At 40.4% G+C, this 15,439-nt stretch overlaps 1 protein-coding gene across 34 annotated transcripts in view; it reads right to left on the reverse strand.

The window, feature by feature from the left end:
• The window catches only part of DLG1 (discs large MAGUK scaffold protein 1), a 428,647-nt gene that overhangs the window by 209,470 nt on the left and 203,738 nt on the right, over positions 1-15,439 (reverse strand). For 12 of the 34 annotated variants that reach the window (XM_043523144.1, XM_037909596.2, XM_037909589.2 and 9 more), the window contains one exon: positions 6,988-7,044. The exons of 20 other annotated variants lie outside the window; for them this stretch is intronic. In XM_043523144.1, coding sequence (XP_043379079.1) covers positions 6,988-7,044 — 57 coding nt within the window. Of the gene's footprint in view, positions 1-3,333; positions 3,430-6,987; positions 7,045-15,439 lie in introns of those variants that run through there. 2 more of the 34 variants (XM_043523149.1, XM_037909606.2) reach the window with 2 other exon arrangements.

The following is a 15,439-nucleotide window of genomic DNA, read 5'->3' on the forward strand; positions in this document are numbered from 1 at the left end:
CATCATAGTAGTGCCGGCAATTTGCCACAGTATTTAAGACAGTATTCTCATCTATTGTATTACTTGTTTTCTATTTTGGAGGTCTCAGAGTCTTCCTGTATAGTGTTAGATATCTTTCTTTTGTAGCCATTGTTTTCATGACATTTGTAAAGGGACTTTTTCCTATTGTCATGTTTCTGTTGAATGCTGCAGAACTCTGTTCATAATTCAGCTACACAGACAAACACCATTCTATCACGGACAATTATGAGGTTTAAATTTTCCTACTTTTCTGATGTCTGCAAATATCAAGACTATGTCTGTATAACAGTATATACAGTATACAAAATTAGTATAATTTTTTAATTAAACACGTATGACTAATATTTTGGTTATGTTCTTAGAGATTCCTATTGGTTTATCTTATTTGCTATGTCTACAGATCAACTATTTAAAGTATATCTCCAGAATGTACCGAGAGCTTCTTTTTCATTTTAATTTCAAAATTGAGTGTTCACATTAACTCAGTTGGTAACTTGTCAGTTTTACTTGTTGATTATTATAAACATGTGACATTTCACTCCTTGGCTAAAATCCATGAAGTACTCTTATTAGAATACAATACTACTGTAATGTCCATCTCACTAGGCTTCCTCCTCCATCAGTGCTCTTCAATATATTTGGGTTCACACAACTAACCTCATTGCTCAGATATGGATATTTTCATGGTTAGCCATTACTTTCATACCTTTCCTAATTACTGACATGTTCAATTAAGTTTAACATTTATCAGTGGATTATTAAATTCCACATACCATTTTATCTGCACAATCTACTTCCCATTCTATTAGTAATTTATTATTAGCTTCCTTCTTTGCTTCCATTTTCTGGGTATCACGGATTTCCTTTTTTTCCTTGGAAAGCTCTTCCAAGAGACAATTGTTTTTAAATATTTTGGATTGTTTAGATTTTAGCTGATAGTAATGAATATAAATAAGAAGTTAGGAATTGTAGAAAATTAATAAGAGAAGCCAAGGGACACTAGGAGAAACCTATGACTAGCAAAGTTAAGGACAATAAGGGAGTTGTTAAAAAAATATATTAGGAAGAAAAAGACTCCTGACAACAGTATTCATCCATTACTTGGTGGAAATGGTAGAATTATCCGTAATAATGCAGAAAAGCCAGAGATGGCCATTAAATATTTCTGTTCTTCATTTGGGAAAAAATCAGATGATACAGTCTCATCATATGGTGATGACAACACTCTTTCCATTTAATTAGCAGCTCTGGAGGGTGTTAAACAGAAGCTACTAAAGACAGACATTTTTAAATTAGCTGGTCCAGACAACTTGCACCCACATCTTAACAAGTTTAAAAGAGCTGGCTGAGGTTGTTGCTGGATCACAATTGTAGTTATCACAGTTAAAGAAGGATGTTGTTAAACTGGAGAGGGTTCAGAGAAGAGCCACAATAACCCTTAAATTATTAGAAAGCATGCCTTATAGTGATAAACACAAGGAGCTCAATCTATTTAGCTTAACAAAGAGACTGCTAAAAGGTGACATGATGATAGTCTATACGTACCTACATGGGGAAATAATATTTAATAACAGGCTCTTCAATTTAGCAGAGAAAGGTGTAACATGAGCCAATGGCTGGAAGTTGAAGCTACACAAATTCAGACTGGAAATAAGGCATACAATTTAAATGGTGAGAATAATTAATCATTGGAATAATTTATCAAGTGTCACGGTGGATTCTCCATCACAGACAATTTTTAAATCAAGATTGGATGCTATTCTAAATGATATGTTCAAGGACTTATTTTGGGGAAGTTCTATGGCCTATGTAATACAGGAAGTCAGACTAAATTATCATAGTGGTCCCTTTGGGCCCAAATCATCTATGAATCTAGATTTAGTTGTTGTTTTAACATTAAGTGGATGACTTGAATGCTAAGTCAATTTCCATTGCTAGTGAAACGCAGTTTTCTTCTCTAATATTATAAAGCCCCATTGCACATTAGATTGGCTTTCAAGGTACATTAATACAAAATAGTAATTACTATCTTCAGTGCATTTCCTATATTCTTAACACCCTAAAAATCACAGCTTGAAAAACATTAGCTAAAACTAAACCCCTCCATAACATTTATGCAAAACTGTCATCATATAAAAAAACTTACAGGATTTGTAAACACTGCCACAGCACAGTACCTGAGATACCAGTTTTCCCAATACTTAAAAGGCAAAGTAACTGTGGAAACTTGGCAATTTAAAATAAAATGGTGACCACAGTACTGCATGTATATATTCTTCATTTAAAATGTGAGAGACAACAGTACTGATAATTATTTGTTCTTTGTAGAAAAATGTGTACATTATATTGAAATTGTTTCTATTCCATATGAAAATGCTTTTCTTTTTACCTCTTACATTTTGCATTAAATGTTAACAAACATAAAGGCTAGGATTTTCACAGGAGCCTACTGCCATAATTTCAAAGGTTTCAGGCAAGAAAAGACCATTAGATCATCTAGTCTGACCTCCTGTATAGCACAGACCATTGTAATTCATCCAAATATCCCTGTACTAAGCCCAACAAGTTTAGACAACAGCATTTTGGTCCTCGGGAGTCTAAACTGTGTGCCCAACCCACCGCTCACACAGGCCATAGACTTTCTAACAGAAACTGGATCAAAGCATATTGAACATATTTTCTAGTTCAAACAGAAATTATTTCAGGGAAGTCCTACAGCCTGGATTCTAGCTTTTCTTATTGGCTACATCTACACTGCAGACCTCTTGTGGCAGTGTCTAATGTAAGTGTAGTTACACACCACAGTGAAAAGTAGGCTGTGTCCAAACTGCAGTGTGTAATCAGGTCAATGAAAGGCTCTGGCAGGGAGAGGCAGCAAGAAAAGGCTCAGCAGAGGGGAAGTTGCTGGAACCTTTCCCCACTGCCTCCTTTTGTCAGAGTCTTTCACTGCAGCAGGTAAAGGCTCTGGCAGCTCCCCATTACTGGAGAAGCCGCTGAAGTCTTTTCCCACTGCCGGAATCTATTATAAATTTAGGGTAAAAACATGATAGGGACGTTATAATTATCTAAGCACTACAAACTCATGACATTCAAAGTTAAGGTTACATTAAATCCAAACATATTAAGATATGTAAACACACACTAAATGTGCCAAATAACCCAAATTCCACCCTATAGTGACAACATAAGGAGAAAAAAAAGAGTTTAAAATCCAGTTTCTTTCACTCTAGATATAGAAACACTATTATGAACTAATTATAATTAGATGTTTATTGTACTGTGTTACTACTGGGTGTATTAATTTTGCATTACCATACTTCAACACATTTTGACTGTAGCCAGGAATAGTGCTTGAAACACTAGAACAGCTGAGCAGAGTGTTGGGTGAATACTGTGCTCCCCGCTGAATGAGACTGTAGAGAAAGAACAGGTCGGGGTTTTTTTACACCTGAAATCAATAAGCAGAAGAGGAAACAGATACTTATGTTACTAAGCTGAGAACCTTGGCTTCCACATGTAACTGTGATCAGGGAATCTTATGTCTCCAGAGAAAGGGCTGTTTGTGGGACATGATTATAACCTAAGGGAGCAATTGCTGATAAAAAGAGATCAAACCTTGGAGAAATGCGTCCAAATAGCAAAGGCTGTCAAAATTAACCCAGGAAAGGATCAAAACAATAACAGCCACCAATACAGAAAAAGTACACATACTGAAGCCAAAAGAACTTAAAGGGCAGGACAGAGACAGACCAACAGAGAGTGGAGGTATCATAGTCTAGAATATGTACTGGAAAAATGTCCAGACTATGGGCAATGATGCAAGGAGGGTGGAAAACCAATCTACCAAAGAAAAAAAATCCAGCAGTTCATGCTGTGACACAAGAAACAGAAACTATCTTCAGTGTGACCATGGTAAATCTGAAGTCTCTCAATGTACATGCACTGGAGAAAGCAACTGTCAGCTATTCAACCTCCATATTTGCAAATATTCTATTAGATCAATAACAAATGCGGCTCCAGATGAATTGTGAAACAACCTGCAATGTAGTTCAAGGCAGGGCAGTGCAAGCCATAGATTTGGTTGCAGGACAGCACGAGAAAATTCTCAACATGACAGAGAAAAGGACAGATTCTAATGACATAAAGGTCATATTCCAAGGAGATATACATTTAAAGGACAAGCTTAAGTTGGAAGTGGCATTCCTATGTGCAACCCATGAGAATATCAAAACACAAAACTGCATTACCCCTTGTGGAGCCACTCAAGAAGGAACTGGAATACCTGCAAACAAGAAGCATCATTTGCCCCACTGAAACTAGCACAGAGCTCATCAGCAGCCTAGTAGAGGTACAACAACCTTCAGGTAAAAGGGAGGTACAAAAACTGAGAAACTGCATCCCTTGGAGCACGGAAAAGCTCACTTACCCATTACCAACAACCAGGGTGGATTTGATTTAAATCACTAGTCAGGAAGACTTGATTTAATCAGGGATTTCTCCATAAAAGTGCATTCTCGTTGGTTGTTATAACCTTAATATACATTCTTCACAACTTAGAGATAGATGTAGGTTTCGTTTTTAGAAGCTACACACTACACATTTTTAAGTGATTTATTCTGAAAACTTTTCAGATTAGTTTTACAGCTATATCACAAAATGAATTATTGGTTATTTCATTTACCAAAGGTAATTGAAGCAGATATTTATGAAGTCATTGGGAGGTGAACTATCTCCAATTCAACAGGTTAATCATTAATACTTGGAAGATTTTCTTGCCATGCTCTTTTAGGAGGAGATCACCACCAAACATACATTTAAACTGTTTTATTTAACTAAAACAACAACGTTATGTATTCTGGATTTTTTTTCTTCAACAGCAAACAGAGTATTTTAACAAAACAAGCATATGAATTTTTGAATTTAGTTAAACATTCAAGTTCTTTAAAATCAGGTTTGTTTTTGTTCAAATTGTTTTTAATTAAAATAGTTAAATGAAATATTAAAAAAAAGATTAAATCAACTATGTCAGCCAGGTCAACATGAGAAACTTTAAATATTGGCTTCTGCAGCTAACTCAGTCGTCTTCACCTTCATTTTCCTGTCTGTTCAAAATCTGGAAAAGAAAAACCAGCTTTCCTGCTTTTTCGGGTCCCAAACAATTTCTCAATTTGGAATGAATTACTCCAAAGCAAGAAAATATTCTTTCTACACTGGCAGAAGAAGCTACTGCTGTTAAAAGTGAGATTATTACTTCAACCGTCTCTGAATCCAAGTGCTTAAGTGACTTCCACCAGTTCACTGGTGTGTAACTTTCTTTAAAACATCATCAGCAAACATATATTTCTTGAATGGTTTACCCTTAGCTCTGAAGTTTATTATAGTTAGCATTATGGAGGGATGATTGCTGGATGTCCATGTCATAGCCAACTTCTCTTCTTCAGCAGTTAAGGTTTGACCCTGGTACCGAGTATTGAGATTATTTGCAAGAAAATGAGCTGGAGATAGTGCTTGTCCCATTCGTTTTTTTAATGCTTGTAATTTAACTCTGTCATTGCAGATTTCTCCTTTTAAGATCTCACTCGGTTCCTTTGAAATTTCAACGGCATCAGCAATAAAACAGCTATTTCCCTGCATTTTGTGCAAGGCTACAGAAATAGGCTTCAAAGTACTCAGCGTGTGTTCAACTTTTCTCTTAAGGCCATTGTTCAGAACTTTGGCTGTGACAGTGCCATCTATTTTTTCACGATTTTGTTCACAAACTATCATCAGATTAGGCCAGTTCTTGATACAGTGCTCAGAACAGTCCACTACTGAGTTCCATCTCACGTTTTGTGAGAGCGTTAGCTTGGTTCCTCCCACCTTTTTCAGAGCAGCTGCTGCAAAGTGGTTGTTACGGAAGTATTTTGCAATTTCAACAACATTAGCCTTTATTTCTGGAACACTGAAGTCTTTGGCTAGGAGGCGCATCAAATGAGCATTGCAACCATATGTTGTTAGCTTGCGACTCTCTTCTAAATAATTTCTTCTCATCTAGGATACATTTTTGGCATTGTCTGTGACCAAGCTGCGTACCTGTCATTTGAAATTTTTTTTCAGTTTGTTATAGCTTTTACTGCAACTTCTTGTAAGTATTCTGCTGGGTGTGCATTTCCTGATTTATCAATTGTTTCTGTAAGCAGGACATTCCCTCCTTCTGTCGTCACACAAGCACATATTGTGGACATTACTCCATCCATCAAGACTCAGGTTAACAATTTCACCCTCTAGACCTTTTGCATACTGCTCAATTTCTCTTTCATACACTTTATCCAACAATTTGCCTGCGACATCTGTACTGTATCCTGGGTGGATTGTATCCTGGTCTTAATGACTGAACCATGTTAATGAAGCGTGGGTTCTCAATCATACAGAAAGGAGAGTTTGTTGCATAAATAAATCAGGCAATTTTTTCCTCAATTAACGCTTTTTGTAATCTGCTGGTTCTTATCACAAATTTATCTATGGTTGTTACTGGATGATGGAGATTTTTTTTCTTTTTGCTAGGTGATATACTGTGGCTATATGACATATATGGTGTGACTGAAAAACTATCATTGGCAGATAACTCTGAAACTATAGAAAATGATGGTGATCTTGCAAGTGGATAGTCTTCAGAATCCTGTATGTTGAGGATGGATTCTCCTAAACAAAATAAGTCAATGCAGTTTTTTAATTATTATTACCATACTGCTCATTTAGTATTACTCATTGCATTCACTCACACACAGTACTACTTTAAAGGTGAAACTGAAAAAGGAAGTTCTGCCTATTTCAGCTATTTATTTTTTATCACAACTGCATCTAAAATGACAGTACCATAGAGTAACAACTACATTTTTTTTGCTCAAACGTGAGAATTCAAGAATAGTCCAGAAGGAAGACAGGCAGTCCTTAAGAAAGAACTATGAAATAAAAAAGTTTACCAACCTGAAGATCCTGCATGTTCAGACATGCTCCTTTCATCGTCTTCAACGCAGCTTCCTCCTGAGAAGGAACACGTCTCATGATGTTGTTTCGTTCGGGCAACTGGGCCTTGCATTTCTTTGTTGCACTGTTTGCATTTTGCATACATGCCTGTCTTACCCACAGGTAGAGAAACTTCATTAAAATATTCCCAAACTGGGTCTCTTTTATGGCTTTCTGCCATTATAGGTTTTCCCTTCTAGTGAGAGAATGGTATGGTAGATCTCAAATCAATGAAGGCTACACTCAGAAAGACCTCAAGACTTCTGGAATATGCTGCTCAAACAGTTTCACTTTTGTTTCTACTGCCTGTCCCTCCCTTCTCACATTTATCTCCAGACTTCTTCTCTTTGTCTAGATTTATTCTGCCCCCAACAATCTTCTATTCATTGAACTTTTTGAAACTTTGCACTTTTAGAGAGAGGTAAGGGATTGACTCTGTGTACACATATTTGCAGAGGGACAATAGGGTTGAGGTCTGTTATTTCTCACCTCTATATATTAGTTATTTATTTATTTTAAAACATTTTTGCTGTTAACAAGCATATTATCCCTGGAGACACAAATCCACAGTTTGAGAACTGCAAAACTAAGCATCTCTGATGGTATCTTCTGGACTGAGCACTGAGTCCCATTGGGTAGATAGAAAGATTAACCTAAATAATCTATACAGAAGCCCCTGGAACCCCATAAAATTGGGTCCCTAATCCACCAACTATTGGAACTCATTTACAAAACTTTTCTTAAACATTACATGAATATATTGTTTCATACTATAGAATTAGAATTTATAATCCCTATTCCATGATGAGATAATCTTTGAGCTATAATGTATCTTAATTAAAACTATCTTTAGATAAGTCTTTTCCTCAAAGCCTTTTATCCAAAAAATCCAATTTAAATTTTAAAAAATCTGATTTTTTTTTAAATCATTGATTTTTATCCACCCTGCCCACAACTGAGGATATACCTGATATATCCAGCCACCTTAACAATCTATGGTACACATTTGGGCAGGAATAGCTTTGGCAATCAGCCCAGCCCCAGGGCTGTTGCAATGTAAATATCTCTCCAGATGGAAGCTGTTCCATACCCCTAATCATTTTTGTTGCCCTTCTCTACACCATTTAGTCCTGCCATTTGTTTCCTATCTTTTAACCAGTTACTAATCCACAAGAGACCTTCCCTCTGATCTCATTACTGCTTATTTTGCTTAAGTGACTCCGGAAAGGGACCTTGCCAAAGGCTTTCTGAAAGTCCAAGTACATGCTATCCACTGGGTCTCCCTTGTCCACGTGCTGGCTGACACCTTCAAAGAATTCTGAGAGATTGTTGAGACCTGATTTCCCTTTACAAAAGCCATGCTGACTCTTCACCAACATATTATGTTCATTTATGTGTCTGACAATTCTGTTCTTTATTATAGTTTCTACCAATTTACCTGGTACTGAAGTTAGGCTGATTGGCCTGTAATTGCGAGGATCGCATCTGGAACCATTTAAAAAAAAAATCGACATTGGCTATTCTTCAGTCACCTGATAGAGGGACTGATTTAAGCTATAGGTTACATGCCACATGTAGTAGTTCTGCTATTTCATAGGTGAGTTCTTTCAGAACTCTCGGGTGAATACCATCTGGTTCTGGTGACTTCTTATTATTTTATCCATTTGTTCCAAAACCACCTCTATCAACAACTCAATCTGGGACAATTCCTCAGATCTGTCACCTAAAAAGAATGACTTAAGTGTGGGAATCTACCTCACATCCACTGCAGTGAAGACTGATGCAAATAAGTCATTTAGTTGCTCCACAACTACTGTGTCTTCCTTGAGTGTTCCTTCTGCACCTTGATAAACCAGTGGCTTCACTAATTGTTTTGGCAGGCTTCCTGCTTCTGATGTATTTTTTTAAAAAATGGTTGTTTTGTCTTTTGCAGTTATTCTTCAAATTATTATTTGACCTCCCTAATTATACTTTTACACTTGACTTGACCGAGTTTATGCTCCTTTCTATTTTACTTAGTAGAATTTAATTTCCAATTTTAAAAGGATGCCTTCTTGACTGTAGGCATCTCTTTTACTCTGCTATTAAGCCATGATGGCCTTTTTTCAGTCCTCTGACAGTCTGTCTTTTTAATTTGGGGTATACATTTAGTTTGAGCATCTATTATGATTAAGGCTAAAATTATATCACAAATGTTATGGAATCTGGGACATTTTCTACTCCAGCCCTGGGGTGGTGGGGCTGGAGCTGTCAGCAAATGGGGTGCCCCATGAGTTCCCAACTGCCATGGGGGGACCCAGAGCTCCCAGCCGCCAGCCCCAGAGCTCTCAGCCGTAATGGGTAGTGTGGGCCCCCGGGACTCCCAGCCACCGCGGGCACCAAGGAGAACCCGGAGCCCCAGCCACCTCCCTCCCTCATGCAGCAGGGGTCAGGCTCAGCCCCATTTGGTCCCAGTTATTTTTTCATAAAAGTCATAGACAGGTCATGGACTTATGTTAATTTTTAGTTATTGCCCATGACCTGTCTGACTTTTACTAAAAATAACCGTGACAAAATCTTAGCCTTAAATATGGTGTTTTTAAATAGTTTCCATGCAGCTTGCAGGCATTTCACTCTTGTGATTGTTCCTTTTAATTTAGAACATAAGAATGGCCATACTGGGTGAGACCAAAGGTCCATCCAGCCCAGCATCCTGTCTACCGACAGTGGCCAAACCCAGATGCCCCAGAGGGAGTGAACCTAATAGGTAGGGATCTAGTGATCTCTCTCCTGCCATCCATCTCCACCTTCTGACAAACAGAGGCTAGGGATAAATAATTTCCATTTATTTCCTCATTTTTGTATAGTTCCCTTATTCGAAATTAAATGCAAAGGTGTCATTTTCTTTGGTATTTGCCCCCTCTGAATGATGTTAAATGTAATTTACATTAGGGTTCCTGCTACTGAGTGGTCCAGCTGTCTTCACCTCTTAGACTGTCACCATCCTGGTCAAGTCGTAAGCAGAATATTCCTACTATTATAATCTTATTATCAAGCATGGAATTTCTGTCCATAAAGATTCTATGGTGCAGTTTGATTCATTTATGATTTTTCACTATTATTTGACTCTGCTTCCTTTCATATACAGTGCCACTCCTCCACCAACGTGGCCTATCTGTCATTCCTGTATATTTTGTACCATGCTATTACCATGTCCCATTGATTATCATTGTTGTACCAAGTTTTTTTGATGCCTGTTATATCAATTTCCTCCTTTAATACCAGGCACTCTAGTTCACCCATTTTAGTATTTAGACTTCTTGCTTTTGTATACAAGCACTTGTGCATTTTGTCAATATTCAGTTGCTTGCCTCTCTGTGACATAACTGATTGGGACTCTTTCGTTTGTCTATTACTCTTCAGCTCCTACCTCTACTTTCTCAACTTCTATTCTCTCCTTTTACTAAGATATAGAGAATCCCCTTCAATAAATCCTCCCCGAAGGAATGTCACTGTATGAACCATGTGCTCCTCTACACCTGTCAGCTTTCCCCTAGCTCTTAGTTTAAGAACTCCTCTTTTACCTTTTTAATTTTATATGCCCACAATTTGGTTCCATTTTGGTTTAGGTGGAGCCCGCCCTTCCAGTGTAGGCTCCTCCTTTCCCAAAAGGTTCCCCACTTCCTAATAAATCTAAATCCCTCCTCTCAACACCATCAACTCATCCATGCATTGAGACCCTGCAGTTCTACCTATCTAACTGGCTCTCTGAATGGAACTGGAAGCTTTTTAGAGAATGCCATGGAGGTCCTTGACTTTAATCTCTTACCGTGCAGCCTAAATTTGGTTTCCGGAACCTCTCTTACCTTTCCCTATGTCACTGGTTCCACGACCACTGGTTCCTCCCTAGTACTGCACATAAGTATATCTACATGTCTTAAAAGCTCTGCAATCTTAGCATCCAGCAGGCAATTCACCATGTGGTTCTCTCAGTCATCACAAACCCAAACTATCTATATTTCTAATAATCGAATCCCGCATTACTATTACTTGTCTCTTCCTAATAACTGAGATACCCTCTCCTGGAGGGTTATACTCAGTGTGAGAGGATATCGTGATATCTGAAAGGAGGGTCCCAACTACGGGATGGTTTCCCTTTGCTCCAGCTTTTCCTTCCCCAAGACTTTCAACAGCACAGAGTCTGTTACACTAGGGGTGGGATATAAGAACGGCCATACTGGGTCAGACCAAAGGTCCAACAAGCCCAGTATCCTATCCTCTGACAGTGGCCAATGGTGGGTGCCCCAAAGGGAATGAACAGACAGGTTATCATCAAGTGATCAATGCCCTATCACCCAATCCCAGTTTCTGGCAAACAGAAGCTAAGGACACCATTCCTGCCCATCCTGGCTAATAGCCATTGATGGATCTATCTTCCATGAATCTATCTAGCTCCCTTTTGAACCCAGTTATAGTACTGGCTTTCATAACACCCTCTGGCAAGAGCCTGTACTTGGTCTCTGAGGGCCACGAGTTGTTTCCACCAAATGCGCACATATGCCACCTACCCACAAGGCAGGTAATCATACACGCTATATCCAGGTAAACAAAGCCATCAAGCTAATAAGCAGGGGAAAATACAGCCTAATGATCACAACAAGGAACAGATTCTGCACTCCAGGAAACCTTCCTGGCTCTTGAAACAGAGACAAAAGACCATGGGTCACATAAGGGGACAGACATTTCAATTATCCACCATTAGAGCTCCGTGTTTGTCATGGAGGTCGCGGAAGTCACGGATTCCATGACTTTCTGCAATCTCTGTGACGTCTGCAGGAGCCAGTGTGGCTGACATCAGGGCCGCCCAAGCAGCTGACTCTGGGGCCAGCTGGTCAGGTGGCCCCAGCGAAAGGCAACCCTGAAGTGGCTCAGTGGCCAGTGCCAGAGCAGCTGGCTTCAGCTTGGGTGCCCCTGGCAGCAGTCCCCACGTGGCCGGAGTAGCTGCTTCCCCGGGCAGCCCGTGGCAGTGGTGCCCGGGCGGCTGGTGCAGCCACTGCCTGAGGTGGTCCCCGGGTGGCTGGTGCAGACGTTTCCCCAGGCAGCCCCTGGCAGCGGTGACCGGAATAGCTGTTCCTCAGGCAGTCCCCGACAACTGGTGCTACAGCTGGCCCCGCCTTCCCCCCAAAATGCTCCCCAACGGCAGCCCGTCAGGGTATTTACAGTATAAGTCATGGACAGGTCATTAGCCTGTGAATTTTTGTATCTTGCCCATGACCTATCCATGACTTTTACTAAAAATACCCATGACTAAATCATAGCCTTTATCCATCACTGAGGGGATGATAGCATACAGCACCCTCTGAGACTTTGAAAGCTGAATCCTCTTGGTCGGGAAGGCAAGAGTTGCTGGTTTCATAGAAGATTAGGGTTGGAAGAGACCTCAGAAGATCATCTAGTCCAACCCCTGCCTAAGACAGGACCAACACCAACTAAATCATCCCAGCCAGGGCTTTGTCAAGCTGGGCCTTAAAAACCTCTAAGGATAAAGATTCCACCACCTCCCTAGGTAACCCATTCCAGTGCTTCACCTTCCTAGTGAAACAGTGTTTCCTAATATCCAACCTAAACCACCCCCACTTCAACTTGAGACCTTTACTCCTTGTTCTGTCATCTGCCACCACTGACAACAGCCAAGCTCCATCCTCTTTGGAACCCTCCTTCAGGTAACTGAAGGCTGCTATCAAATCCCCCCTCATTCTTCTCTTCTGCAGACTAAACTAGCCAGGTTCCCTCAGCTTCTCCTCGTAAGTCATGTGCCCAGCCCCCTGATCATTTTCGTTGGCCTCCGCTGGACTCTCTCCAATTTGTCCCCATACTTTCTCTGGAAGGGGGCCCCAAAACTGGAAGCAGTACTCCAGATGTGGCCTCACCAAAGCCGAATAATCATTTCCCTCTGTCTTCTGGCAATGCTCCTACTAATGCAGCCCAATATGCCATTAGCCTTCTTGGCAACGAGGGCACACTGCTGACTCATTTCCAGCTTCTCATCCACTGTAATCCCCAGGTCCTTTTCTGCAGAACTGCTGCTTAGCCACTTGGTCCCCAGCCTGTAGTGATGCATGGGATTCTTCCGTCCTTGTTGAACCTCATCAGATTTCTTTTGGCCCAATCCTCCAATTTGTCTAGGTCACTTTAGACCCCATCCCTACCCTCCAGCGTATCTACCTCTGCCCCCAGTTTAGTGTCATCTGTGAACTCGCAGAGGGTGCAATCCATCCCATCATCCAGATCATTAATAAAGATATTGAACAAAACCAGCCCCAGGACCAACCCCTGGGGCACTCTGCTTGATACCGGCTGACAACTAGACATCAAGCTGTTGATCACTATCTGTTGAGCCCAACAATCTAGCCAGCTTTCTATCCACCTTCTAGTCCATTCATCCAATCCATACTTTTTTAACTTGCTGGCAATACCGTGGGAGATCGTATCAAAAGCGTTGCTAAAAGTCAAGATATATCATATCCACTGCTTCCCCCACATCCATAGAGCCAGTTATCTCACCATAGAAGGCAATCAGGTTGGTCAGCCATCACTTGCCCTTGGTGAATCCACTTTGATTGTTCCTGATCACCTTCCTCTCCTCCAAGTGCTTCAAAATGGTTTCCTTGAGGACCTGCTCCATGATTTTTCCAGGGACTGAGGTGAGGCTGACCAATCTGTAGTTCCCCGGGTTCTCCTTCTTTCCTTTTTTAAAGGACCTCCCCCGACTGCCAAGAGTTTTCAAAGATAATGGCCAAGGGCTCTGCAATCACATCTGCCAACTCCCTCATCACCCTTGGATGCATTAGATCTGGACCCATTGACTTGTGCATGTCCAGCTTTTCTAAATAATCCTTAGCCTGTTCTTTCACCACTGACGGCTGCTCATCTCCTCCCCATACTGTGTTGCCCAAGACAGCAGTGTGGGAGCTGATCTTGTCTGTGAAGTCTGAGGCAAAAAAAGCATTGAGTACTTCAGCTTTTTCCACATCATCTGTCACTAGGTTGCCTCCCCCATTCATTAAGGGTCCCACACTTTCCTGGACCTTTTTCTTGTTGCTAACATACCTGTAGAAACCCTTTTTGTTACCCTTCACATCCCTTGCTAGCTGCAACTCCAGTTGTGTTTTGGCCTTCCTGATTACACCCCTGCATGCTCAAGCAATATTTTTATACTCCTCCCTAGTCATCTGACCAAGTTTCCACTTCTTGTAAGCTTCCTTTTTGTGTTGAAGCTCATCGAAGATTTCACTCTTAAGCCAAGCTGGTCGCTTGCCATATTTGCTATTCTTTCTGCACATCGGGATGTGCAGACTTCATGGAAGTGAGAAACATGCTTAGACAAGATTGTAACTTCCGGAAATTAACTTTTAGTCACTAGAAAGCATGTTTTGTTTTGCTTGTAACTATACCAGTCTCTCTTATTCTTGCTTAGTATCACCTAAACCTCTATTCTTTAATAAGTTAATAAATTTATTCTTGCTGTATTACAAAACAATCTCAGGGCTGTGCATTAAACTGGAGGCGGAGTCCTCAGCTAGCCAAAAAGACTGGTGAATACTCTGTCTCATCAGAGGAAGACAACTTAATTTCTGTGAAAGTCCAGTGAGGGGGACTGAATACTCCAGGAAGACGTCCCTGATAAACTCAGAAATGGGGATTCACTGACTGTTACCTGCAAGGCAGGGTTTGGACTGACAGAGTCTGAAGAGTTGGCTGGCAAGCCAGACAGGCTGGTGTGTGAGGAAGCCAACACACGGCTTAGTAGCAGCAAAACACTCACTTGCTGAGGCAGAGAAAGAACACAGGGCTCACAATTTAGGGTACCCCAAAAAAGACACCACAGTACCAAATCAAATGTGTCACAGAATTATATTACATCGACATTATTACCTTTATCAACTAATCTTGTAATTTCATCAAAAATATTCAGTTAGTTTGACAGAATCTATTTTCCATAAAACCATTTTGATTGGTATTAGTTATCTTACGCTTGTGATTCTTTATTAATTGATTCCTATATTAGCTGTTCCATTATTCTGTCCAAGATCCAAGTCAGACTGACAGGCCTACGATTGCCTGGGTCGTTCTGTTCACCCTTTTAAAATATTGCGACAACACTAGCTTTCATCCAGTCACCAGTGTTCCAAGGGTTATTGAAAATCAACATTTTACAGTCCAGCAGGCTCCTTTGTCAGCAGGCAATGACGTGGATTTCACTGAGGCACTATAGGCACTGTTGGTACTCACTGCTCACGGAAAAGGAGCGTGGGCATGAAGCACAGTTTTTGAAGCCAACTTGCTGGGGCATAATCCCCAGGAGAGGTGGTCTCCCTAACAGTGGAAGAAGTCTGAAAGCAAACCTAACTAACTAAAACACTAATACACAACA

The sequence above is a fragment of the Chelonia mydas genome, chromosome 9 (genome assembly GCF_015237465.2).
Source record: "Chelonia mydas isolate rCheMyd1 chromosome 9, rCheMyd1.pri.v2, whole genome shotgun sequence".
NCBI lineage: Eukaryota > Metazoa > Chordata > Testudines > Cheloniidae > Chelonia > Chelonia mydas.